Source organism: Hylobates moloch, unplaced genomic scaffold (assembly GCF_009828535.3).
Source record: "Hylobates moloch isolate HMO894 unplaced genomic scaffold, HMol_V3 SCAFFOLD_13, whole genome shotgun sequence".
NCBI classification, from domain to species: domain Eukaryota; kingdom Metazoa; phylum Chordata; class Mammalia; order Primates; family Hylobatidae; genus Hylobates; species Hylobates moloch.
Window position 1 is genome coordinate 69697130 of NW_026652288.1, and position 26407 is coordinate 69723536.

The window sequence follows — 26407 nt, forward strand, 5'->3', positions numbered from 1 at the left end:
TGCAGTTGCATGACCATGGCTCATTACAGCCTCAACCTCCCAGACTCAAGCAATCCTCTCACCTCAGCCTTCCAAGTAGCTAGGACTGCAGGTGTACACCACCATGCCTGGCTATTTTTTTTTTTTATTATTATTATCTGTAGAGATGAGGTATTGCTATGTTGCCCAGGCTGGTCTTGAACTCCTGGGATCAAGTGATCCTCCCACCTCAACCTCCCAAAGTTCTGAGATTACAGGTGTGAGCCACTGTGCCCGGCTGAGATGTTCATGGAAACTCCCTGGAAACTGTGAATATATTACACGGCCAGGGCAAAATAAAGTTGCTGATCAGCTGATGTGATAATTAATTTTATGTGTCAACTTAATTGGGCTAAGGGATGCTCAGAGAGCTGGTAAAACATTATTTCTAGGTAGTACTGTGAGGGTGTTTCTGGAAGGGATTAGCATTTGAATTCATAGACTGAGTAATTTCATCAACGTAAGTGTGCTTCATCCAATCCATTAAGGGCCCAAGTAGAACGAAAAGGTGGAAGGCTAATTTACTCTCTCCCCTTGAGCTATGACATCCATCTCCTGTGCTTGGACATCAGCACTCTTGGTTCTCAAGCCTTTAGGCTCGGATTAGAACTATACCACCAGCTTTCCTAGGTCTCCAGCTTATAGAAAGTATATTGTGGGACTTCTCAGTCTCCATAATCATGTGATCCAATCTCTCATGATATAGCTCAGTTTCTGTGTATCTATATATATCCTATTAGTTTTGTTTCTCTGGGAAACCTGATGAATGCAGCTGACTTTAAAATAGGACGATATCCTGAATTATCTGGGCAAGCCCTTTGTAATCATAAGGGTCCTTAAAAGTGAAAGAGGGTGGCAGAACAGAAGGTCATAGTGATGTGACATAAGGATTTGACTAGCTGTTGCTGGCCTTGAAGATGGAGGAAGGAGTTACAAGCAAAAGAATTCGGGCAGCCTCTAGAAACTGGAAAAGAAAATAGATTCTCCCCCAGGGCTTCTGGAAAGAAATACAACCATACTGATCCTTTTGCAGTTCATGAGCGTGATGACTGGGTATTCGTGTGCATGTGTGAGATGTGCAACAATGTCGAACCTTGTTATGACATTGGCACATTGCTCATCTAACATGAAGAAAAATAAATAAATAAAAAGAAATACAACCACATTGACCCCTTGATTTTAGCCCAATGAAGACTCTTGTCAAAACATTATGCTACAGAACTATAAGATGGTACATTTGTGTTAGTTAAGACTGTGTAGTACTTTCTTATGGCTACACTAGAAAAGTAATACAATTCCTTATCTCATTTCACACAATCCTCATGACAGCCCCAGAGAAAGTTAGTGTTATCTCTATTTTCTGAGAAATTGTTTTATTGCCCTTCACCTCATGTTTGCTGATCCTAAGTAGATTCTTAGTTATAAATGTACAATTACTATGTTTTCCATACTTCTTCAGCATGAAGTAGTATTTAAGGTATTGCTTGAGCCTATTCCTTTAGGCAAACACTTTAGTACAAATGTCACTGTAGTAAAAATCTCCACAAAAGGAAGATTTTTCAATGAAAGACCCAAGAGATATTGATGGGAAGGAAAATGTCAGTTGTTACCTGCTTTTTCTTTTTTCCCTGCCTTGATCAGAACTGCAAAAATTTTCACATTACCTAATGTCAGAAAACAAACAGAATAGTTCATTATAATTGCCATTGTTTCTCTTACTGATCCTCTGTTGTGTGCTGTTCTTTGGGCAGGCAACAAAGATGTCTCTCTCAAATGTCCTCTTCGTTAATGATGGCCTGGGCCACAGAATGCATAGCCATTGCTTTCAAACCCACAGCATTTGGTGTCCAGCTTCTGCTCTCCCCATCACATCTACCATCCCATCTGGAATGCAGCAAAGGTGAGCCACACAGAGCCACACCACCACTGGAAACTGTCACAGTTTTCTCAGTATCAGGGAATCTTTTATTCTTCATCTTTTTTTTTTATCTGAACCTGGGAAACAATTCTTATATAACTCATTCATAGGTGTAATATTCACAAAGCCATGGGGGTGAAGGAGATTTTCTTCAGTGTTCTTGGAAAATGAACCTTTAACTTCTACTTCCACTTGGAGGTGGGGATAGGGACATGAAGATAAAAGTGACCTTACCCTTCTATAGAATGTAAAGTCTGGCTATGGGCTGGAACACCTACACATAGCCTCTCCATTTGGTTTCTCTGTGTGGCCTAGTTTGAGCCTCCTCACAGCATTGCACCTGGATTCAAGAGCAAGTGTCACCAAGCAAGGTGGAAGTATATGACATTTGACATCTTTATGAACTAGTCTCAAATGTCACGTAGCGTCACTTCCACTGTGTTTTACTAGTTGAGACAGTTACAGATGTCCACCTAGGTTTAAGGGTGGCTAGGGCCTTAGCACACCATGGTAGTAGAGCCAAAGTCACATTAGAAGAGCAGGATGCAGGAATTAGAGACCAGCCTGGGCAACATAGGGAGTCCCTGCTCTACAAAAAATCAAAAATTAGCCAGGCGTCATGGTGCAAATCTTGTGGTCCCAGCTACTTGAGAGGCTGAGGTGGGAGAATAGCTCGAGCCCAGGAGATCGAGTCTGCAGTGAATGCATTCATGCCACTGCACTCCAGCCTGGAGAACAGAGCAAGACTCTTGTCTCAGAAAAAAAAAAAAAAAAAAGGAAGAAGAGGAAGAGCATGTGGGATGGAAGGAAAACAATTCTAAAATAGCACTATCCTAGGTGAATCAGATATTTGTATGAACAAATGCCATGCCTGCCTACTAATTCCATCTGTTTCCCACAAAAAGGAAAACAAAAATTGTGATTTTCTGAGGTCACAGGATTTCAAGATCCACATGAAATACCTTCTTGAGAGATTTTCATAACATATTTTCCTTTTAAAACTACACAATCTCATTAAATTGGTGGATTTTCCTCACTCAATTTAAGCATACAATCTTAGATCTTAGGAAAAAATATTGTGAAAGAGTGCTAAGAAATTTTATTTAATGAATAGAACTTTTTTTAATTTAAAAAGGATAATGAAAATATAAGGCCTTAAGGTTTCAGTTAGCAAGTAGATAACTTTGCCACTCTAACTAGGTAAACATGGCTTTGTCTAAACTCTCATATTTTTTGACCCTGACATTAGAAAGTTTTTGGGGCTGGGCACGGTGGCTCACACCTGTAATACCAGCACTTTGGGAGGCTGAGGCAGGCGGATCACTTGAGGTAAGGAGTTCAAGACCAGCCTGGACAACGTAGTAAAACCCCATCTCTACCAAAAATTAGCTGGATGTGGTGGCAGGTGCCTGTAATCTCAGCTACTCAGGAGGCTGAGGCAGGAGAATTGCTTGAACCTGGGAGGCAGAGGTTGCAGTGAGCCGAGATCGCACCACTGCACTCTAGCCAGGGCGACAGAACGAGACTCTGTCTCAAAAAAGAAAAAAAAAAAAGAAACAGAAAAAAGAAAGTTTTTGGAAGTTTGTATTTCTACTAAATGTTGGAGAATACAATATATCTCTGAGGCATATTTTTTCCCTTATTCTTGAAAAATTACCCAGTGAGACTATGCATATGTGAAGGTAGAGCAAAGGTCCTCCTCTGTAACAAAGTGTTTCAAAAACAACAAGCCTCTGGATATCTAAACTGCTCTATATGACATTGCAAACGATTGTGCTCAAAGTTTTTTTGTATTCGGATCTTTGACTGCTCATTTCCGGAAAGTGACTGCGTATTCTTGAGAGGAATGTATGTTTCTATGCCTGTGTATGAATGTTTGTGTACGTGTATTCTCTATGTATTTGAAATTAAGACTTCAAGACTGTAGGAAAGACTAGTAGATATGATCTTCTTTGTATATTAAGCTATAAAAGAGATTGTATAAACAAACTAACATACATTTGGAGCAGTATAGTCTGAACTAGAGTGTTGACGTCACAGATTCAGGGTTAAGACGATACAATTCAAAGTTGGGAAAATGTATCATTGTTCAATTACCATGTGCAGTGCCTCTGCCTCTGCAGCTTATAAAAATGGGCAGGGAGCGCTATTTACATTCTATTATGGTATAGTATGTGATTGTCTAGTTGGTTATAGGGCATGTAACAGAGACAGGCTAGCTAGCTCTTCACCATATTTTGGGTTCTTCTTCCTGTAAACAGCTAGATATATTTCCTAGTCTTCTCTGGAATCAGCTGTGGTTCCATATTGAGTTCTATCCAATAGCAGAAGCTGCAATGACTGAGGTGCAGTTCTTCCAAGCCAGTCTCACTAAGCACTCCAGTGCAGAATACTTCATGTCCCTTTCCCATCTGTTAGCTGATGCAGATAAGCATAATGATCATAAGAACCATACATTAAAAATGTAAAACTACATGAACCTAGGCCCCTGAACCATATCTTAAAGAAGAAAGGCTCTACTGATAAGGAACATTCATTTAACTGCTGCTGCTCTCTGCCTTCCAAATCTTGTACAAATGCCTCTTATTGTTAGATGCTAAACCTGAACTTTGAGGAAAAGAGGGTCTTGGAAATAAAGTTTTCTGTCTTCTAGCCTCTGTGATACATAGAGGAGTTGAGAAACATTGAGATATTGCAGAGTATTGACAGAAAATAAATGTGATAATTGTTTTTCCCTCGAGCTACAGACTTCATAGATAGGCTTTTAAGAAATGTGTAATTTATTTCATGTTACCAAGGAAATCCTCTCCACTTATTGAATCAGAATACAATTCTGACGCCATCCCTACTACTACCACCCTAAACCTAACCAACATCATCTCTAGCCCAGACTAGTAAAATAGTCTAACTGTTCTTTCTGTGGTGGTCTTTGTGTCTGTACAGTCTTTGACCCTTGCAATATACAATCATTTTTGAAATCAGATCATGTCACTTTTTTTGCTCAGAACCCTCCAATGGCTTTTCACTTCATTTAGAACAAGACTAGATGTTCATACCTGGTTTGCACGGCCAGTTTCCTCCTGCCATTATCTGTTTGCCTTTACCTCCAACCACTCTCTCCCTTTCTCACTCAGCTGCATTCACATTGACCTCCTTAATGGTTTCACAGATTACAAAAGGCATACTCCTACTTCTGGATACTTGCTGTTCCCTTTGCTGGGACTGTGATTTCCCTAATCACATAGCATGTTTCCTCACTTTATTTGAGACTCTGATAAAATGTTACTTTATCAGTGAAGACTTTTCTGACTAAATTATTGAAAAAAGCACTCTTCCCATCTTTGTCCCTTTATTCTAATTCTACTCTTTGGCCATTGTTACCTCTGGTCCCTATTTTCTGTCAATACACTTAATACCAGCATACATATATATGTACCACACACTTATCACTGCCATATGTATATATGTAAATATATAGTAAAGAACTTAACCTACCCAAAGAGAGGTTTGGCCTTTGTCCTTGGCTTCAGGGGAGGTAATTTCTAAGCCCTTGGAATGTCATGGCTGAAAAAAGTATCTTTGTTTGTCTGGGGGCCTTGGACCAGCAGATAGTAACAATGTGTTTTTGAGAGGGACTTTTGGGCATTCTGTACCAACTTGGCCTCCTGGGGAGCCAGAAAGAGACATCAGTCATGTGAGTAGTCAACCATGCTTACCCTTGCTCCTACCATGATACAGCCCCAGGAAGGATGCTGGACATCAAGGTTCAGTTGAGATTTTCTGCTTGGCAGTAGTCTGTGCAAGTTGTCACACATTGACGCCAAAGGAAGTAATGCCGTCCATGACTCCATGGGGAGAATACCATAGAAGTTCCACATTTACAACTTTTCCTGGACTTGGCTCTATGACCTCTTCTCTAGGCTGATTTTATTCTGTATCCTTTTGCTGTAATAAACCATAACCATGAGTACACAGTTTTCTATGAATTCTGTGAGTCCTTCTAGTGAATTATTGAAACTAGCAGTGGTTTTGGGAATTCCTTGAATTTGCGATTTATGTCAGGAGTGAGAGCAATCTTTTGTGGACTGTGTTCTCTGACTTTGTGGTTGTCTCAAACTCACAGTAAATATAAATACATATATTTGTTTTGTTTGAGTTTTGTTCAAAAGTTATAAAACCAAGTATCTGGAACAATTTTTAGTATGTAGTAGTCATTTATTAAATATTAGAATGAAGAAATGAATGAAGGTAGCTGAAAAGTATAAGAAATTAAGAGAAAATCGATTTATAAAATCCAATATTACAGAACCACGCCAAGAAAAGCTTCCAAAAAATGCATAACTAAGACTCTTTTATTATATTTTAAGTAATATTGTGGCATTTGCTATCTTCAAAGAGTTGCCTCTGTCAGTCACAACTCTCAGAAGTCTTAGGGATTATATATTAGGTGTTTATACTATTTGGGAGTCTTGGGGATTACGTGTTTGCAGTTTATAGGAGTCACCACCAGATGGTGATATTTTTATTAGGTAATAAGTTTTTGCCTTCAGATACATCAATTTATAGAGAAAAGAGAAAACTATACAAAATATAGTATTTATTAATAAGAAGAACAATATAACTATACAAGGGTAAGGTATTTGGCTATATCACAAGATATCTAGAAAGGTATTTCCTCTACTAGAAACACACTTTTATAATCAATCACTCTGAAGAGTAAGTAGACTTAAGTAAACTTATGTAGTTTAACCTTCTCCTCCCTTAACAAGGATTTGGAACGTCATTCATGCTTAGGCACAGCTCTAGTAGATTTTTCTTGTATGTTCAGCTATTGTTGGCTTGGAGTTTTAAGTGTTACAGGTTAGTAATATGATGCTGATTAGCCTTTCAAACTAAGACTTTGGGCTAAATAATACTGGTGTTGTTTCAATGCAGCAGAATTTTTACATGCATCCATTATACAGTTAATTCAACAACCAAGGGCAATTAAATGGGAATATCCTAATTATTTTTCCAATTCCCCCAGTTTAAGCCCTTGTCCAGTTAAAATAAAATGAGAGGGAAAATGTGTATTATTGTCTTCTATCTATTTCTTAATGCTCTTTAAACCCTGATTTCTGTTACAATCTCTGTCCCATTCAAATTGCTGTGCAGTTATAAAGAATTTGTTTGCCTTCAAATCTTTGCTATTTTCTTCAGTTTTATTATGATCCTGTGTCTAATTTCCTTTTTCCCTGAAATTGCATTTTAAAGCAGCAATATCACCTTTCTCTTTCAGAAAATTATGTATCTAAGTTTACGATATCAAAGCCTATCTTTTACAAAGCATTATTAGAATATTCAATTCAATTTTTCTTTTATAAAGACATTTAATGCTACTGATTTATAATATCTGATTGATCTGTCCATTTGTCACTGTGTTAAAATAGCTGTTAATATTGGTAATACAGTCTTTTAAAATAAAATATATTTGTAATGAGAATACATTTGACTTTGAATTTATATGTTACACATTATTTGAGGCTTGCTTTACAAACATTATTAATGGTAATACATATGTTTCCCAAATTTAGATAACTAGATATTCTGAAGTTAAAGATCGAGAAAGTCCATTGAGATAATTATTTTGAAAATGACTCGTCCTTGTGGCAACAAAAGATGAAACATTCTGAAAGCCCATGTCAAGTAATTTTGAATTCTAATTCAACCTAATAAAACAGAAACCAAAATAAATCATTCTAAAACACAACTCATTCAATCTGTAAATAAATTAATAAAGTATGTGAGTGAGGTGAAGGGCACAAAGTCTAAGACTATGTAAAGTGTCAACTCAGTAACTTTGGAAAATAAACTTTTAGGTAATACATTTCATATATGTTTACAGGAAGGTTAGAATAAAGCAATTTGAAGAAAAATCACTTTGTAATTTTTGAAATACACATTACTATTATTCTGCCAAGGTGATTCCTGCATTTTTGCAATGTAATGTATTCTAGAATTATCTTGAAATGTATACCTTACAATCACTTAATAAAATAAGTTCGATTGTTTCTTTGAGACAACACATCTTCAGAGAAGAAACAAAAAAGCACCTAAACTTGATATAATATTTGAAGTAAACTTTTCTATTTCAAGAATGACTAAGAAAGTTCTCCCAATCCACAGCTTTAAAAACAGGTACTTTTGTTTTAGACTTAGAGGATTTTGGTCTGCTGTATCCAGAAGCCTACCATGTTTGGATGCACCTCTCATAACTGAATCTGCCAGTATTTTTCCCCAATTTCCACTCAAGTTAAAAAAAAAGAAACAATTTTAGGATAAAGTATACAATTACACAATTACAACTTTTTTCCAATAATGTTTGAGTTAAAGATACTTCTAATTCCACCTCTAACACACAACATATTTGTTTTATGGGACAGTCTTGACATACTGCAAAGATGAAAGGAAAACTGTTATAGGTAAGAAAAAAGAAAAAAACAGTAAACAATTTATATTTGGTAGAAATGAAGGAAACAACTATTTATAGACTAGGAACATGCATGTTTCCCAGTTGGAAGCTAATTTTTCATTTTACAGAAGAATGTAAAGCTAAAGCAGTTAGTGTAATAAGCTTGTTTTGCTAGCCACATTTAGGCAAGGTCCTTCAAATACAATTTGGGGATTTGTTACATTTCTTCCATTCCCAAAATTCCTCTTTTTTCCCCTTTGCAGTAAAAGCCAACATTATATATAGAAACATATGCATGGAACAGTATATTCACTGAGTTTATACAATTTTCTGTTTACTAGGAAGTTGACAAACAAGCAAAAACATTAGTAAACTAGGTCAACATTTGATTTATAAAATATTTTTTGGAAATCAGATAAGAAGTAAAATCTTTTCATTACCACAGTGTGTGATCTTTAGGTAACACATCAAATGCACTTGAGTGTTTACACTAGTTCCAGTTGTTCCCACAAAAAAATTAACTATTAAATCAGTAAAACTTATGTAAACCAACAAATAAAAGGAAATCAGTCTCATAACTAAGGTGTTAGTTTCACAGTTGATGTTGCAGATCCATTCTTGCTCCTGTTAGACCAAATACCCACTAACTACCCTTGCTTTCTTCCTCTCTTTTTCTGTAAGCTTTATTTAACAACTGGATTTCCTCCTGGTAGCCATCCCTCTCTTGATGCTGCCTTTTACTGTTCTGCCTGTGTGCTTCTACGGTGTCTGGAATGGAGATATTGATATCACCATCAGGATTACTGGTGGGCAAAAAGAGGGAGTATGAGGCCGTTTCCCCTAGATCACATGAAACAAATCTGTTTTCTTTCCTGGAGTAACGTAGGGATGGAGATCTGACTTGTGTGGAGGACTGGCTGATGTTACTAATGATTGACACAGTGTCCAAGGCCTCTTCATTATCGCAAATTTCAAGAACCTCCAAGTGTATTTTCACACTGGTGTCCACAAACGTGGATGAAGAATCTTCTGAGTTTGGTTCATGGCCAACACTTTTCGATCGATAGACTTCTATTTTCTTAGAGGCTGGAGTTATTTTTTGCCCTTCTGCACTTACCTCATAGGTAGAAAGAGATAGGGTTTTCCCTGTAGGTGCATGGAGAGACACAGTCCCCTGGAATGCACACAAGGGAATGGCAAGGGCACCACTGGAACGCTGGGGACAAAAACAAAATTGTTATTATTGAAAGCTAGTTTCTGAGGTTGAGACATTTAGAAATTCATTTTGTTCATCAGAATGATAAAGCTTTTCTATTTCAGATCCATTTCCCTAGAAACATTTTACATATACGGGATTTAAATACTGCCACCAAAGCACCATACCTCAGTTTCTCCTAGGTCAAATCAGACATTTAATGAGGGTAGTTAGGAAACTTTATTTGAAGATGAGGGGCATATTTCCCCAGTTAAAAGCAAAGGCGTGTACTGATGGGAAGCAATAGATGTTTTCAAAGGCAGAATTTGAACATAAAATTGAATGCATATTTACAATCTGAAATTACTTTTATATTTTTGTTACATATTCATTTACATTAAAACGTTTGAAAAAGTTGGAAGAAATGTAGACTGTGTTATCAACATGAACTTTTTTTTCTGTTTAGTATGCCAAAGTAAATGATAATTGTGAAACGGTGACTTAAGGACAAAAGATACTTCAACTGTTAGGGATGAGTATACATAAGAGGAACCAAACGTCACCAGAACTGCGCTACAAAGAGCGTACTTTTCCACAGAGAAATCAGTCATTAAAGTAAACCCAATAATAAAGAATACTATTCCACCACTTTCAAAAACTTGCCTAAAAGTGTAAACATTTTCCATTATGCTTTGTGTATTAAGATTTTTTTAAAGCTGTGCTTACCACAGAGAGGTGCTTCAGAAATGAAGAAAATAAGATTGATTCTTAAAATAGTCTGTACTTTTTATTGCTGATTCATGTCTTCATACTTTCAACTGACATGTTTTGATTTTTGATTATGTGTTAGTCCCGGAAGATGATAATGTACCAAACTTCTAGAGCAGTAATTCTCAAAACTGAGTCTCCAACCCAGCATCATCAGCAGCTTCTGGTAACTTGTCAGAAATACAGGTTTTTAGCATTATCCCAGACCTACTCAATTAGGTCTCAACCCAGGTACAGAGTCAAGCAATCTGTATTTTAACAAGCCCTTCAGGTGATTCTGTTGCATACTAAAGTTTGGGATTGATTGCTCTAACTAAAGAAATGTAGTCCAGAAAAAAAGGGGTGGTGGTGGAGGTAAACAGATACTTTTTTTATAAGTGCTTACCACCTGTAAAACCTACCGTTACTAATTGGATTGGCCTAAATGTGTCTGTCCACCTGGGGAACTGGCATGGGAGATAATGGTATTTTTCCAATTTAGGATGACCAGCTTTCTCAATTTTCCTGGGACTGTCCCATATTTAGCACTGAAATTTCTGCATCCCAGGAAATCCCTCGGTCTTAGACAAATGGGCAGGAGTCGGGGCAGTGGGAGATTGATCACTCTACTTGCTATGGGCATTTTCAGTCTGGACCCAACACTGGCTAGAGGAAGACAGGTTCTCACTATTGGAGAACAGTTTAGATTATTTTCTATTTAAAGAAGTTTGAAAAAGAATGAGTTTGATTGGGGGTGACTTCATGCTCTACTTCTTTTTTTTTTTGAGACGAAGTCTCCCTTTGTCGCCCAGGCTGGAGTGCAGTGGCTCGATCTTGGCTCACTGCAAGCTCTGCCTCCCGGGTCCATGCCATTCTCCTGCCTCAGCCTCCCGAGTAGCTGGGACTACAGGCGCCCACCACCACACCTGGCTAATTTTTTTGTATTTTTTTAGTAGAGACAGGGTTTCACTGCATTAGCCAGGATGGTCTCGTTCTCCTGACCTCGTGATCCTCCCACCTCTGCCTCCCAGAGTGCTGGGATTACAGGCATGAGCCACCGTGCCTGGCCCATGCTCTACTTCTTGAATTGAGAGACTAGAAAAAAATACAGTCTGGGCTGTTTGAGACATATGATCAGTTCCTGGTGATTCTCTGTGGAGTGGTCTTGAATTCTCTTTACTCAGAAGGAGACCTAGGAACCTAACTGTAGAGCCTTACACAATAAAGTTTTGGAGATTTTGAAAATTTACACTATAATGTTCAGTCCAGCCGTCTGCCAAGACAAAGAACTTCATTGACTCTACATGTGTAATGCTGGCTGAAGTAAGTGAGACAGAGGGACCACACAGGTTAATCACAGCATCAGACTACTATTAATATTTGAGTGGTGGCAACTTTTGGCAAAAGAGAAGTAGGTTTAGTAGGTTTCATTCCTATTATTATACATCCACTTGTTAAACATTTGCTAAGTAAGGATGTACATGATTCTGAGCTTGCATTGGATGTATGGAGATGCTATCTCTTAAGACCCCACAGATGATTGGATGAGAAAGTCATGTAAAGAAACAAAAAATAAAAATTTTAGTTCTAAATGTAGTAACTGAGAGATAGGTACCAAGTTCTATAAGGTCCAAGGAATGACTATCTCGGGTAGGGAGATTTCATATTGTGGAGGGGGGACATGCGAAATTGATCTTAAAAATCAAGAAAAGATTTACAGTTTTGATTGTTTGTTTTTGAGACAGAGTCTTGCTCTGTTACCCATGCTGGAGTGCAATGGCACCGTCTTGGCTCACTGCAACCTCTGCCTCCTGGGTTCAAATGATTCTCCTGCCTCAGGCTCCCGAGTAGCTGAGACTACAGGTGTGTGCCACCACACCCGGCTAGTTTCTGTATTTTTAGTAGAGACAGGGTTTCACTATGTTGGCCAGGCTGGTCTCGAACTTCTGACCTCATGATCTGCCTGCCTCAGCCTCCCAAAGTGCTGGGATTACAGCCGTGAGGCATCGTGCCTGGCCAAGATTTACAATTTTAAAACCTTGCTTTCTGAGTGATAAATCACAAGTTAAAGGGTTATATTGAAAACTTTCCATCCTGAGAAAACAGTTTTGTTATCAAAGACTGAAACTTCTGTTTTTTTTCCTAAATCAAAATTGACTGAAACATTATTCAATCAGAAAATTTGACTGTCATTTAATAATATCATTCAATAATGTGAATTATAAATTTAAGAATAATATTATTATTTAATAATGTGAATTATAAATACAGCCTAAGAGATATAGTTAATTTGAAAGCTAAACTTTCTGACATTTTACTTTATTACAGAATTAAAAAAAAAACCCAAACTTGGTGCTTAAAAAATGTTTCTAAAACTTAATAATGTGATGATAAAACTGAGTTATTAGACAGTACCCAGCAGTATAGGCATGGCTATCTTAAAGAAGCTTTTGCTAGAGCTCTAACAGCATAATTATGTCATTATATGTGCCAACTTGCATCACTGATAAGTAGTTGATATAAAAGCAAAAGTAATGAAGAATTTTCCTGCACCTGATTTTGTGCATCCACACAATGCAGATTTCAATAACTTCCCCATGCTAACCTTACCTTAAAATGAACAAACAAGCTTTACTGAGTTATCAAATGACAGCTCATTAAAATTGGCATTTGAGAATTGCATAGTGCCAGAGTCTGGCTATATATGAAGTCTGATTTTTCTGAAAGAGCACACAAAGTCTCGAGTTATTAAAATCATTTCATGAAACACTCTTATTCAAACAAGTAGTGTTTATATGAGAGTTATAGAGGTAAAACCATAGACAACAACAACAAAAAATAAACAACATAATTAAAAAATGGCCAAGAAACTTGAATAGACATTTCTCAAAAGAAAACACGCAAATAGGCGAGAAGCACATAAAAAGATGCTGAGCATCACTAATCATTAGACAAATGCAGGTCAAAACTATAATGAGATACCACCTCACACCCATTAGGATGGCTACTATCAAAATAGAAAATAACAAATGTTGTTAAGGATGTAGAGAAATTGGAACATGTGAGCACTTTTGGTGGGAGTGTGAAATGATACAGCTGATATGGAAAATAATATGGCATTTTCTTAAAAAATTAAAAAATGAAATTACCAAGTGATCCAGGAATTCCAGTTCTGGGCAGATACTCAAAAGAATTGAAAATAGGGTCTCAAAGAGATATTTGTTCATAGCAGCATTATTTATAATAGGTAAAATATGAAAGCAACCCATATCCATTGATGAATAAATGGATAGCAAAATATGGTGTATATATACAGCATATATAATATATTATTATATATTATATAATATTAATAATACATTAATATTAATATATTAATCATTAATTAATAGTATTTAAATTATATATTATATGTCACATATAAATATTACATATCATATATAAATATATATCATATATTAATATATTATATATCATATATAATATTAATATATTATATATCATATAAAATATTAATATATGTCATATATAAAAAATGGGATATTATTCAATCTTAAAAAGACAGAAAATTTGGGCATATGTTACAACATAGAAATTTGAAGGTATTATGCTAAGTGAAATAAGCTAGTCACCAAAAGACAAATACTGTATGATTCCAGTTACATGAGGTACTTAGAGTAGTCAAAATATAAAGACAGAAAGTAGAATGATGGTTTCCAGGGGCTGGAGGGAAGAAGGAATGGAGAGTGATTGTTTAATGGGTAGAGTTTCTGTTTTGCAAGAGGAAAAGAGTTCTGGAGATGAATGGTGGTGATAGTTGCACAGCAATATAAATGTACTTAACACCACTGAACTGTACCCTTAAAAATAGTTAAGATAACGGCCGGGCACTGTGGCTTATGCCTGTAATCCCAGCACTTTGGGAGGCTGAGGTGGGTGGATCACAAGGTTGGGAGTTTGAGACCAGTCTGACCAACATGGTGAATCCCCGTCTCTACTAAAAATACAAAAATTAGCTGGGTGTGGTGGTACGCGCCTGTAATCCCAGCTACTTGGGAGGCTGAGGCAGAAGAATCACTTGAACCTGGGAGGCAGAGGTTGCAGTGAGCCGAGATCATGCCATTGCCCTCCAGCCTGGGCGACAGAGCAAGACTCTGTCTCAAAAAAAGAAAAAAAAATAGTTAAGATAGTAGATTTCATTTTCAAATTTTACCACAAATAAAAAACAAGGGAAAAACACAGAGACAGATTATACAGAAACAGATCTAAGTGTACATCTTTATATTATTAATTCAAAATTGATAGGTTAGTTTTGGCAAAACAGTACTGTCACTTTAATTTGGTCATTTTAATTATGCTGGTTTTGAAAGTAGTAAATGTAAAAATTTGGTTTGGTTTTAGATTTGTATAAGAACTATAAGTGTAAGAAGTTTACACCAATTTTATTTGTATATCTTTAAGCAAAATCACAAAAATTTGATTTGACAGCAAGATTCATAAAGTTTTTTCCTTTACAAGGGACTAGTATATTATTTAAGTTAGAGAAACATTTCTCTAGGTAAGAGAAAATAGGAGCTTGAACTGAAAGAGAAGTAATAGGGATACAGATACAAGGAGGAAGCTGACAGAGTCTTCCACCTCTCTTAGGAATATGGAGTGAAGACTAATATAGAGTTAAAAGCTAAGAGATTGGGAGGCCGAGGTGGGCGGATCACCTGAGGTCAGGAGTTTGAGACCAGCCTGGCTAACATGGTGAAACCACGTCTCTACTAAAAATGCAAAAATTAGCCAGGTGTGGTGGCAGGTGCCTGTAGTCCCAGCTACTTGGGAGGGTGAGGCAGGAGAACGGCATAAACCCGGGAGGTAGAGCTTGCAGTGATCCAAGATAGCGCCACTGCACTCCAGCCTGGGTGACAGAGCAAGAGTCCATCTCAAAAAAAAAAAAAAAAAAAAAAAAAAGGTAAGAGGACAAACTAATTGAACCACTATTATGTACTAAGAACTGGGTTAGCCGGTAGGTCCAAAGCAATGCAACGATGAGACTTTCATACCTTAAGAGCCCATAGAATACAGAAATGCTCAAGCTCATAAACAATTGCATGTCCATGTGTTTGATGCTACAATAGACCCAGGCTGGGGTATTATGAGACTATGGAATGGGGTGCCTAACGTAGGTAGGGTGAGAAAAAAGAAGACTTGAGAATCCTTCCCAGAGCAGGGCTCAATTTTTATAGATAATATCCATATTATTGTCTAACATTGTTCTAGAGGTCCTGGCTGTGCAAAAAATCCAGAAAAAAATAAGACATATATATATAATGAGCAGGAAGAGACAACATTATTGTAATTTACAGATGAAAATATTGTCTTCCTAGAAAATTCTAGAGAAGTAATCTAAAAAAATAGAGAGTTTAGTAAGGTGGCTGAATTTTAGATAAAAATATTAAGAAATCAATAGCTATTGCCAATCAAAAAATAATTTTTAAAAGGTACCATCCAAAATAGCAACAATACTATAGAAGTATGTGAGACTTTATGAAGAAAAAACAGCAATAATAAAAGAAGTTTTGAATAAGTAAGAGAGAAAGAATAATGTTTCTGCATGAGAAAACTATCCCGTGACTCTGGCAGTTTTCTTTTAATTTATTGATTTAATATAATATTAGTAAAAGTTCCACTGAAATTTTATTTTGGAAGTTTCTTTTAAGATATAGTTGCAGGGGTAAAAGCTTGCAGATAACCAAGAAAACTTGGAAACAAACAATAAGGTGGATTCCCAAGTATAATGTGTAGCTACAGCAATTAATACAGGGTGTTCATCGCAAGATTTGGTAAATCCATGAAGGAAAACAGACAGCCAAGAAAGTAGATATCGTGTACTCTGAAGATGGCATTTCAAAATAAGCAGGGTAATTATACTTTAAAAACAAACAAACAAAAAACAGAATAAGTTACTCAAATAAACTTTTTACATATTTTTCATTATCCATTACAAAATTAAGTTAGATAGCTTTCTCATGTTACGTGCAAAAAATTTTTAAAAATTCTTAATAATTCTTTTAAAGTGCTGAGTGAGTAAGACCTTTCCAAATCTGGAATGAAAACTGGAAACCACAATGTAAAAGATGGACAGATTTGATTGCAAAAAACTTTAAAATGTCTGTTTAGAAATATATGCTATAAACAAAAGTGAAAGACTTAAGGCAGCTTAGAAGAATATATTTGTAGTCTATATAGAACAAAGTTTAATAGCGATGCTATGGAGAATTCTTCTAAATCGGTAAGATAAACAATCTAGTAGAAAAATGGAAAAGGGAAGTGGGCAAAACAAAGAAAAATGGAGAGTAAACACATAAAAGTATGTGCAATTTTACCAATTATTTTATTTTATTTTATTGAGACAGAGTTTTGCTCTGTTACCCAGGCTGGAGTGTGGTAGTACATGCGATCTCAGATCACTGAAACCTCCATCTCCCAAGTTCAAGTGATTCTTGTGCCTTAGCCTCTCAAGTAGCTGGGATTAAAGGCGTGCTCCACCAGGTCTGGCTAATTTTTGTATTTTTAGTAAAGACAGGGTTTTACCATGTTGGCCAGGCTGGTCTTGAACTCCTGACCTCAGGTGATTCACCCTCCTCAGCCTCCCAAAGTGCTAGGATTACACATGGCCACCATGCTCGGCCTCACAAATAATTTTAAAAGTAAGTAAAAACAATGGTCATTTTAGCTTTTCAGAATGCCCTCCACAAAACATAAACAGAAAAAAAAAAACCAGCAGAAATAAAAAGATTGATGCCACCTTTAGAGTATATTTTGATTGTGTATTTGACTATAAAATAAAAACTACATATACTTACCATTGATCCTACGTCTGTGAGTCGGTTCCTCCAAATACCAGAACATCATGTTTGTTTATTTCAGCACTTTTGTAAGCCCCAAATTAGAAACAATCTAAAGATCTACATTTAGAAAATAGTTTAATAAATTGTGATACAGTTATGTTCTGAAAAGCTATCTTGAACAGATGAGGTAAGGCTGTAAGTTCTGCCACGGTAAAATAATTTCCATATATTTTAAGATATAAAAGCAAGCAAATTGCGAAACAATGTGTACAGTATGATCTAGTTTTCTTGTTAAAAATAATCATGAGAAATCAGCCCAGAAAATTAAGCATGTATAGGAATGAAAATAGATTCACAGACATACAAGCATACCTATATATGACAGGCATAGAAAAAAGTTTGAGAGGCTACACACCAGGAATTGTTTCCTCTGGGAGTGAATAGTGGCTTGGCATTTCACTTTCAGTAATTCTATATTTCTAAATTATTTTCTCATTATCATGATTACTCTTTTGATCAAGGAAGTTTATTAGGTAGTGAGAGAGGCAGAGATTACAAAATACTACTAGAAAGGCATCCAGGAGGTAGGGGTAGGGTACTGAGTGTGTGTTGTTGATGGTGGATGCTGGTAGGTAGCCGCAGGGTTCATCATCTGGAGTATGTGTTGGGGTTTGTTCTATTTTTAGTTTAAGAGACAGGAGACAAGTTGGGTAGAGGGCACTATTTCAAAAATTTGCCCTAATGGTTTGGCTGACTAGAATGAGAATCTCAATTGGGGTATAGCTAATTTCCCATTCACATTTGAAAAGGGTAGAGAGTCTGGGTGCGGTTGTTCATCCCTGTAATCCCTTTGTCAGTCAGCACTTTGGGAGACTGAAGAAGTAGAATCACATGAGCCCAGAAATTTGAGACAAGCCTGGGCAACATAGTGGGACCCTGTCTCTAAAAAAATTCTTTAAATTAGATGGGCATTGTAGTGTGTGTTTCTGTAGTGCCAGCTACTGCGGAGGCTGAGGTAGGAGCATCACTTGAGCCTAGGAGATAGAGGCTGCCGTGAGCCATGATCGCGCCACTGCATTCCAACCTGGGTGACAGTAAGACCTTGTCCCCACCCCCACCCCCCAAGAAAAAAGAAAGAAAAAGAAAAAATGTAGAGAATGGCACTTATGACTGGAAAGAAATATTTTAAAATTATCTGAAACGAAAAGTGATTAAATAATCCTATGGTTCTAGTAAGACAAATATTTATAGCACTCTCAAAGTGTCCAGTGTCTGTAATAAGTCAGATTATCCTCACTAATTTTACTAGAAAACTGTTATAAACATTTGAGTCCAACAAGCTGTCAATGTAAAGTTCAAGTAAAGAGTCTCATCTCAGGAAACAACAACAACAAACAAGGAAATACTATACAACTTGAGTCACAAACCACAATGTAGCCAACATATTTGAAAATCATTCAAAAAGTTTAAGGACAACTTCAAAAAGAAACTTCAAAAGTAGGGCAATAGTGTCTTAACAGAAAATGAACATTAATTGAAAGAAGTAGAATATGATACAAAAACTGTTAATATTGGTTTAATTTATGTTCATGTTTGTAATGAGTTGAATAGCATCCCCCTTCAAATTCGTGTTCCCCTGTAAACTGTGAATATGACCTTATTTGGAAATAGGGTTTTTGCAGGTGTAAGCAAGTTGTATGAGGTCATACTGAATGAGGATGGGCCTTATCCAATGACTCTTATCCTTTTAAGAAGAGGGAAATTTGGATGCAGATGTACCTGGGGTAAGACAGTCATGTGAAGATGCAGATAACAATTGGAGTTATGCTGTCACCAGCCAAGGAACACCAAGCATTTCTGGGAGCCACCAGAAGCTAGGGAGAGGCAAGAAAGGATCCTCCCCAAGAGCTTATAGAGGGAGCATGGTCTTCCCAACACCCTATTTCAGACTTCTGGTTTCTAGAAATGTGAGACAACAAATTTTTGTTGTTTTCAACCATCTTAATTTGTGATAATTTGTTACGGCAGCCCTAGGAAACTAATTCCATTTTGTATGCAAACAGTACAAAAATACATTTGGAAAAAAACTTATTTTTAAAAGTCCTACAACAGACCATCTTTTTCTGGACACTGGGGCTATGTGGCCCTTTCTGTCAAATCCACATGTGATGTAATCTCTTCAAAAGAAGTGAACATTCTCTTGTTGATCTTTGTCTTCTCTCCTACCTATAACAGTGTCTGGCATATGACAGGCCCTCAAAAATATTTGTTGAATGGATAAACAAAAGTGTGCATAAATTGGCAACACTGACCTTATGTCCTTTTCAGATTCCATATTTTAACTTTTCGCACAAAAAATAGGATCATCTTTTAAAACACTGCTGTTTAAAATTTATACTTAAACAGCCTTATATAATAAATGATGATAGTTACAAGTACATCAGAAGGTCATATTAGAATAGATTGTTTTTATGAAAATAGAATATTATGGCACTGAATTGTATGTGAAAGTTATTGCATAATAAAGAATGATACATTCAGAGAGCATAAAACGATTCATTTTGTAGTCTCTGCTTTCTTTTCATTTAAAAGTCTATGAATTAGCATATGCTGTCAGGAATAATGATAATCCATTATTGCTATATTCTTGAGTGTAGGTGGCAAGGAGCTTTTTTATTTGGTAATAAAGAACAGTCTTTAAGCCACACAAATGCTCCAGGAGAAGACAGCATGCCATGTAAACACACTAGCACACATAATCTTCTGTGATAATTGATTCAGACTTACTGACCTTCGGCACATTGAATGTTTTGATTTCTTCACTATGAGCCTTCAGGTGAATCCAGGGTGAAATTATAATATAAAAAGAGTTGCAGCAAATTTTTCTCCTAAGAAGGTGAAGTAGTCTGTTGATAATCTGAATCATTCAGTTTTAGAAAGACATTATATAGCACCTAGGATCATGGCACTTATCAGAAACCATGGCATTTTAATTTCTTATTTTATGAAACAAGAACTCATACCCAGAGAGGCCAAACACTTGCCCAGGGCCACATAGGTAGTATCAGGACTGGCATCAGGACTCAAGGTTTCTTAACTCTCAGTTAAGTGCTCTTTGTATTATTTGTATCATGTTGTTATTTTAAAAGAAATCTGCTGTAGCTAAGAGTCAGTTGTAGGTTTTCTGACCTAGAAAGTAGAATTCTGTCACTAACTCATGAGTAACCCAAATGACTGACAATTTTAATCTCAATTAAACTCATGTAGATGATCATTAGGTGATTTAGGTGACTTTAGGCCTCTTAAAGTACAGGCATTGAGGAATTTAAGTGGAACATGACCATTTAAGATGATTAGTAGAGATAAGGACATTGAGAGGGAAAAAAATAGCACTAATAACAAGAACTTTGTGAGAAAAACAAAAGTAGATTTTTGATAATTTACTTTTTGGAATTTATTTTTTATTCAATATGCAAAACTATGTAGTTACTGTTTTCCCATATTCAACTCGCAGAATATACCTTGTGTCATTCTGTCATTTTCATTTAAATGTTTAATGAACACAAATTAGAGAAAACACATGAATTCCTCAAGGAAAGAGAGAACAAGGGCAAGAAAATGAGGGCCTTCATCAAGGGTCTATAAGAGGCATGAAATGTGCTAAGAATTTTCACACATTTCACATTTAATCCTCAAAGGTCTTCAAGCTACAAATTAAGGTTTTTCTTTTCTTTTTCTTTTTTCTTTTCTTTTCTTTTTTTTTTTTTTGAGATGGAGTGTCACTCTGTCACTCAGGCTGGAGTGAGTGGCACAATCTTGGCTCACTGCAATCTCTGCCTCCTTCAAGTGATTCTCATGCCTCAGCCTCCCGAGTAGCTGGTATTACAGGTGTGCCCCACCATGCCTGGCTAAATTTTTGTATTTTTAGTAGATAAAGGGTTTTGTCATGTTGGCCAGGCTGGTCTTGAGCTCCTGACCTCAGATAATCTGCTCTCCTTGGCCTCCCACAGTGCTAGGATTACAGGCATGTGCCACAGCATCTGGCCAGCTTATTCTTTTTGATGATGAAAACTCTAACAACTGAGTAACAGATTTTTAGGACTGATATCCATCCCCCAAAATATTTACTGATCCTGCTGAATAAGAGCCTTGTATCAACCTTCTTGCTAAGCACTGTCTATGCACTTTCTTATTTAATATTCACAACAACCTTAAAAAATAGAGATAGTAATTATCCTGAACTCATAGATTATATAATTGAGTCATAGGGAGGTAATAAGGGAAGGTAATGAATATATATGAAGGGTCTACTATATGCTGGCACTGCACTTGGCATTTTACATGTTGTATTAGCTGGTTCTCATGCTGCTAATAAAGACACACCCGAGGCTAGGTAATTTATAAAGGAAAGAGATTTAATTGACTCACCGTTCAGCATGGCTGGGGAGGCCTCAGGAAACTTAGAAGAGGTGGAAGAGGACGCAAGCACATCCCTCTTCACATGGTGGCAGCAAGAAGTGCTGAGCAAAAGGGGGAAATGCCCCTTAAAAAATCATCAGATCTCATGAGAATCCACTCACTATCACGAGAACAGCAGCATGGGGGTAACTACCCCCATGATTCAATTACCTCCTACCGGGTTCCTCTCATGATGGGTGGGCATTATGGGAACTAAAATTCAAGATGAGATTTAGGTGGGGACACCGCCAAACCATATTACATGTGAAATCTACTGCATGTGAAATCACACAGGTGGTAAAATTATTTACATTTTGCAAACAAATAAATTTAAATGTGAAGAGATTAACTAACTTGCCCAGGTAATATAGGAAGGTAAAGTTTTCACTGCGATCTAAATTCAGCTCGCATTCCAAATCCTTTCCATGATGCCACTGAGGATCTAAGATGAATTGGAGAAAGGAGAGTGTGGTGGAAGGGAGCACCAATAGAAGGTTTCTAAAATCATATGTGGAAAGAAAAAACAAGATCTGAACTTCAGTAGGTAGCAAAAATGGCAAACGTGGGTTGTACTATAAAAGTATTGTAAAGGCAAAACTATTGAGGCTGTGGAGGGTAGTGGTGAAGTACTGCTGTGGAGTTGCATACATCTGAGTCACTATCTCTATAATCCTTACTTCTCTAAGCCTCAGTTGTCTCACTTGCAAAATATAAAGATTAAATGAGTTAATGCATGTGAAATGATTAGGGGACCGCCTCATACATAGTAAGCGCTTCATAAATGTTAGTTATTATTGGAAGGTGAGTAAGAGAGGAATCCAAGATGTTTTTAAGCTTTCTAATCCTAGTGTCTAGTCCAGTAGTTGAGTCTAGGAAGAGTAGATAATAAAACATGATTCCTACAATCTTTATCTCTGAATTAGACAGCAGATTCCTCTGCAGTAGTTTATTCTTATAGTCTAAATAAACCAATTGAAAGCCAGACATTGCCAGAATGGATTAAAAACACAACTCAATTATATATTGTCTATAAGAAACTCATTTCAAATATAATAATATAAGCAGGTTGAAAGTAAAAAAAGAAGATCTATCATGCAAACATCAATCAAAGGAAAAACAAGAGTGGCTATATTAATATCAGATAAAATAGACTTCACACCAAAGAAAGTTATCAGAGACAGGGAAAATTACTATATAATAATAAAGCGATCAATCCACTTAGAAGACACAGCAATCCTAAATATGTATAGAGCAAGCAACAGAACTGTTAAATATATAAAGCCAAACTGATAGAACTGAAAGGAGAAATAGTCAAATTTACAAATACAGTTGGAGACTTCAACCCCTCTCTCACAACAATTCATAGGATAACTAGAAAGGAAATCAGCAAGAGTGTAGAAGAGCGCCATTAATCAATAAGATCTAATCAACATTTGTAGAAAATGTTATAAATAGAAAATTTTCATTTATAGGACACTCCATCCAACAGCAACAGAATACAGATTATTTTCAAGTGCCCATGAACCATATACTGAGATAGACTATATCTAGGCCATAAAACAAACCCTAGGGAATTTAAAAGAAACGCAATTAAACAGTATGTTCTCTGACCACAACAGAAACAAGGTAGAAATAAATAGCAGAAAGATAGCAAGACAATCTCCAAGCTCTTGGAAACTAAAGTAAACACTTCTAAATCATCTAAGAGTTAAAAAGGGAGTCTTGAGGGAAATTAAAAAAAAAAGTCAATGAAAATGAAAATACAACATATTGAAATTTGTGTTAGGGAAAATCTGAGAGAGAAATTTAAAGCACTAAATGCATACATTAGAAAAGAGTAATAGTCTTAAACCAATAGTCTAGCCTCCCACCTTGATAATCTAGAAAAAGAAGAGCAAAATAAACTGAAAGCAAATATAAAGGAGGAAAATAGATAAAAGCTGAAATCAATGACATTGAAAACAGAAAAACAAAGAGGAAATTAATGAAACAAAAAGTTATTTTTTTTAACAGATCGATAAAATTGAAAAATCTCTAGCAGCAATGACAAAGAGAAGACACAGATTACCAGTATTAGGAATGAAACAGAATATCACTGCAGGCTCTGCAGCCATTGAAAGTATCATAAGGGAATACTACAAATACCTTTACACATTTAAATTTGACAACTTACATGAAATAGATTGATTCCTTGAAAAACACAAACTACTACAATGCGCCTAAGGTGAAGTAGATAATTTGAATAGCCCTGTAACTGTTAAGATAATTAAACTCATAGTTTAAAAACCTTCAAAAAGAAATCTCTCTGGGCTTATGTGTTTTCTCTGGAGAAATCTAGCAAATATTTAAGTAAGGATTAGTATAAATTCTGCACAATCTCTTACAGAAAATGTAAGATGAAGGAATACTTCTTGATTCATTTTATAAACCTAGTTTTACCCTAATAATAAAACTCTACAGACAGTACGAAAAATAAAACTATGGATTAGTATCATTCACGAATACAGATGCAAGCATCCTTAACAAATATTAGCAAACAGAATTCAGCAATCTATAAAAAGAATTATGTACAATGATCAAGCAGGGTTTCTTTCAGAAATTCAAGGCTGCATCAATATTTATTTATTTACTTATTTCAGATAGGGTTTTGCGCTGTCACCCAGGCTGAGTGCAGTGCTATGCTCACAGCTCACTGTAGCCTCCACCTCTATCTGTACAAAAAATAAAAAAATTTAGCTAGGCATGGTGGTGTGTGCCTGTAATCCCAGCTACTGAGGAGGCTGAGGTGAGAGGATCACTTGAGCCTGGGGGTTTGAGGCTGCAGTGAGCCATAATCATGCCACTGCACTCAGCCTCGGTGACAGAGTGAAACCCTGTCTCAAAAATAAAAAAGAAAAGAAAAGGAAACAAAAATTGTACAGACCAGAAAGGAAGAAATGAAACTGCTGCAACTTGCAGATGACATGATTGAGTTATGTAGAAAATCCCAAGGAATCAACAAAAAATCCTCAAGCAATGATTGAGCTAAGCAAGGTCACCACAGGATATAGGATACATGTACAAAATCATTTGTACTTCTATGACTAGCAATGAACACTTGGACGTCAAAATAAAAAATGCAGTACCATTTACAATTGCTAAAAAGGTTAAAGATTTAGGTGTAAATCTTATGAAACATGTATAGGACTAATATACCGGAAACTACATGACACTTTAAAAAGTTGACAATCTGAATAAATGAAGAGACATATTGTGTCCATGGACTGGAAGACTTGACAGTAAAGATATCAATTCTGTAGAAATTGATCTATACATTTAATATAATTCCTATCAAAATCCCAGCAAAATATTTTTGCAGTTATAGACAAGATCATTCTAAAATTAAAATGAAAAGGTACATGAACCAGAATAGCTAAAATTATTTTGAAAAAATAAATACAGTTGATCTTTGGTATCTGTGGGGGATTGGTTCCAGGACCTCCTGTGGATGGCAAAATCTTCAGATGCTCAAGTCTCTTATATAAAATGGCATAATATGTGTATATAATCTGTGCACCTCCTCCCATATACTTTAAAATCATCTCTAGATTACTTATAATACCTAATATCATGTAAATGCTATGTCAATAGCTGTTTACTATATTGTTTAGGGAATATTGACAAGAAAAATGTCTGTATGTGTTTAGCACAGGCACAATTTTGTATCTGAATATTTTTGATCCAAAGTTGGCTGAATTCATATATAGGAACCCACAGATACAGAGAGTTGACTGTATAATGGGAGGAGTCAGGATATCTAATTTCAATATAGCTACAATAATCAAAATTGTGTTGTTGCTAGAGGGACAGAGACATAGAAAAATGAAACAGAATAGAGAATCCAAATGTAGACTCACTCAAATATACCCAACTGACTTTTTACAAAGGTACAAAAACAATTCAATGGAGGAAAGTTAGCCTTTTCAATTAGCAGTGTTAGGGCAATTAGACATCCACATGCAAAAAAAAAAGAAGCTACAACTGTTTCATTCAAAAATTAACTCACAATGAATCATAAATGTAAAATGTAAAACTGAAAATTTTATTTGAAAAACATTGGAGAAAATCTTTGAGATCTAAGGCTAGGAAGGAGTTATTAGACTTGACACAAAAAGCATGATCCATAAAAGGATATTTGATAAACTGGACTTCATTAAATTAAAACTTGTATTGTGCGAAAGCAAATTTTGATTCGGGGGTCTATGGTTGAACCTGAGATTCTGCACTTATAAAAGTTTTCAGATGATGCTGAAGCTGCTGGTGTAGGAACCATACTTTGAATAGCAAGAGACAGACAATCTGTTTGGCTCCTTACAGTCCTAAAATTACAGGGATAAATAATTTAATGGACAAATAAATTTTGCTATTTTATAGGGTTCAAAATTTAGAGAAGTAGAGGAGATAATTTCAGTTGAAGGAATAATAGAAACCCCTCAAAATCCAATTTTATAGCTGCTTTAATAAAATGAGAAACAAAATATTATCTTTTCAAATTATCTAATATTCTCATTTTTTTCTAAAAAGAGATAATAAAAGGAGGTTTTTTAATTCAAAGGTATAACTGAATAGATAGATTTGTTTACAACTGTTCTCGTGAAACACTTTTTTAAAAAAATACGACCAACTTCTTTGCAAATAGCAGACACATACCTCAACTATCATGAGCTAATTTTTGGTGGATAATGTACACAATTAGGCAGAAATAGGCAAGCTCACACTGGGAGATTAACTATCAAATATTC

The 26407-nt window shown here is 36.0% G+C and overlaps 1 protein-coding gene, 1 non-coding gene and 1 pseudogene across 2 annotated transcripts in view; 1 reads left to right on the forward strand and 2 right to left on the reverse strand.

Moving 5' to 3' along the window:
• Window positions 1-1039: 1039 nt before the first annotated feature.
• Window positions 1040-1145, forward strand: LOC116481361 (small nucleolar RNA U13). Its single transcript, XR_004251524.1, has one exon. It is a non-coding gene; the product is annotated as a small nucleolar RNA U13 (small nucleolar RNA).
• A 7885-nt stretch (window positions 1146-9030) lies between these two features.
• Window positions 9031-26407, reverse strand: part of GPR149 (G protein-coupled receptor 149) — a 95643-nt gene continuing 78266 nt past the window's right edge. Inside the window, exon 4 of the mRNA XM_032172248.2 lies at window positions 9031-9603. Within this exon, the coding sequence (XP_032028139.1) occupies window positions 9031-9603 (573 nt within the window). The remainder of the gene's footprint in view (window positions 9604-26407) is intronic.
• The window catches only part of LOC116480429 (ATP-dependent RNA helicase DDX50-like), a 17238-nt pseudogene continuing 16734 nt past the window's right edge, over window positions 25904-26407 (reverse strand).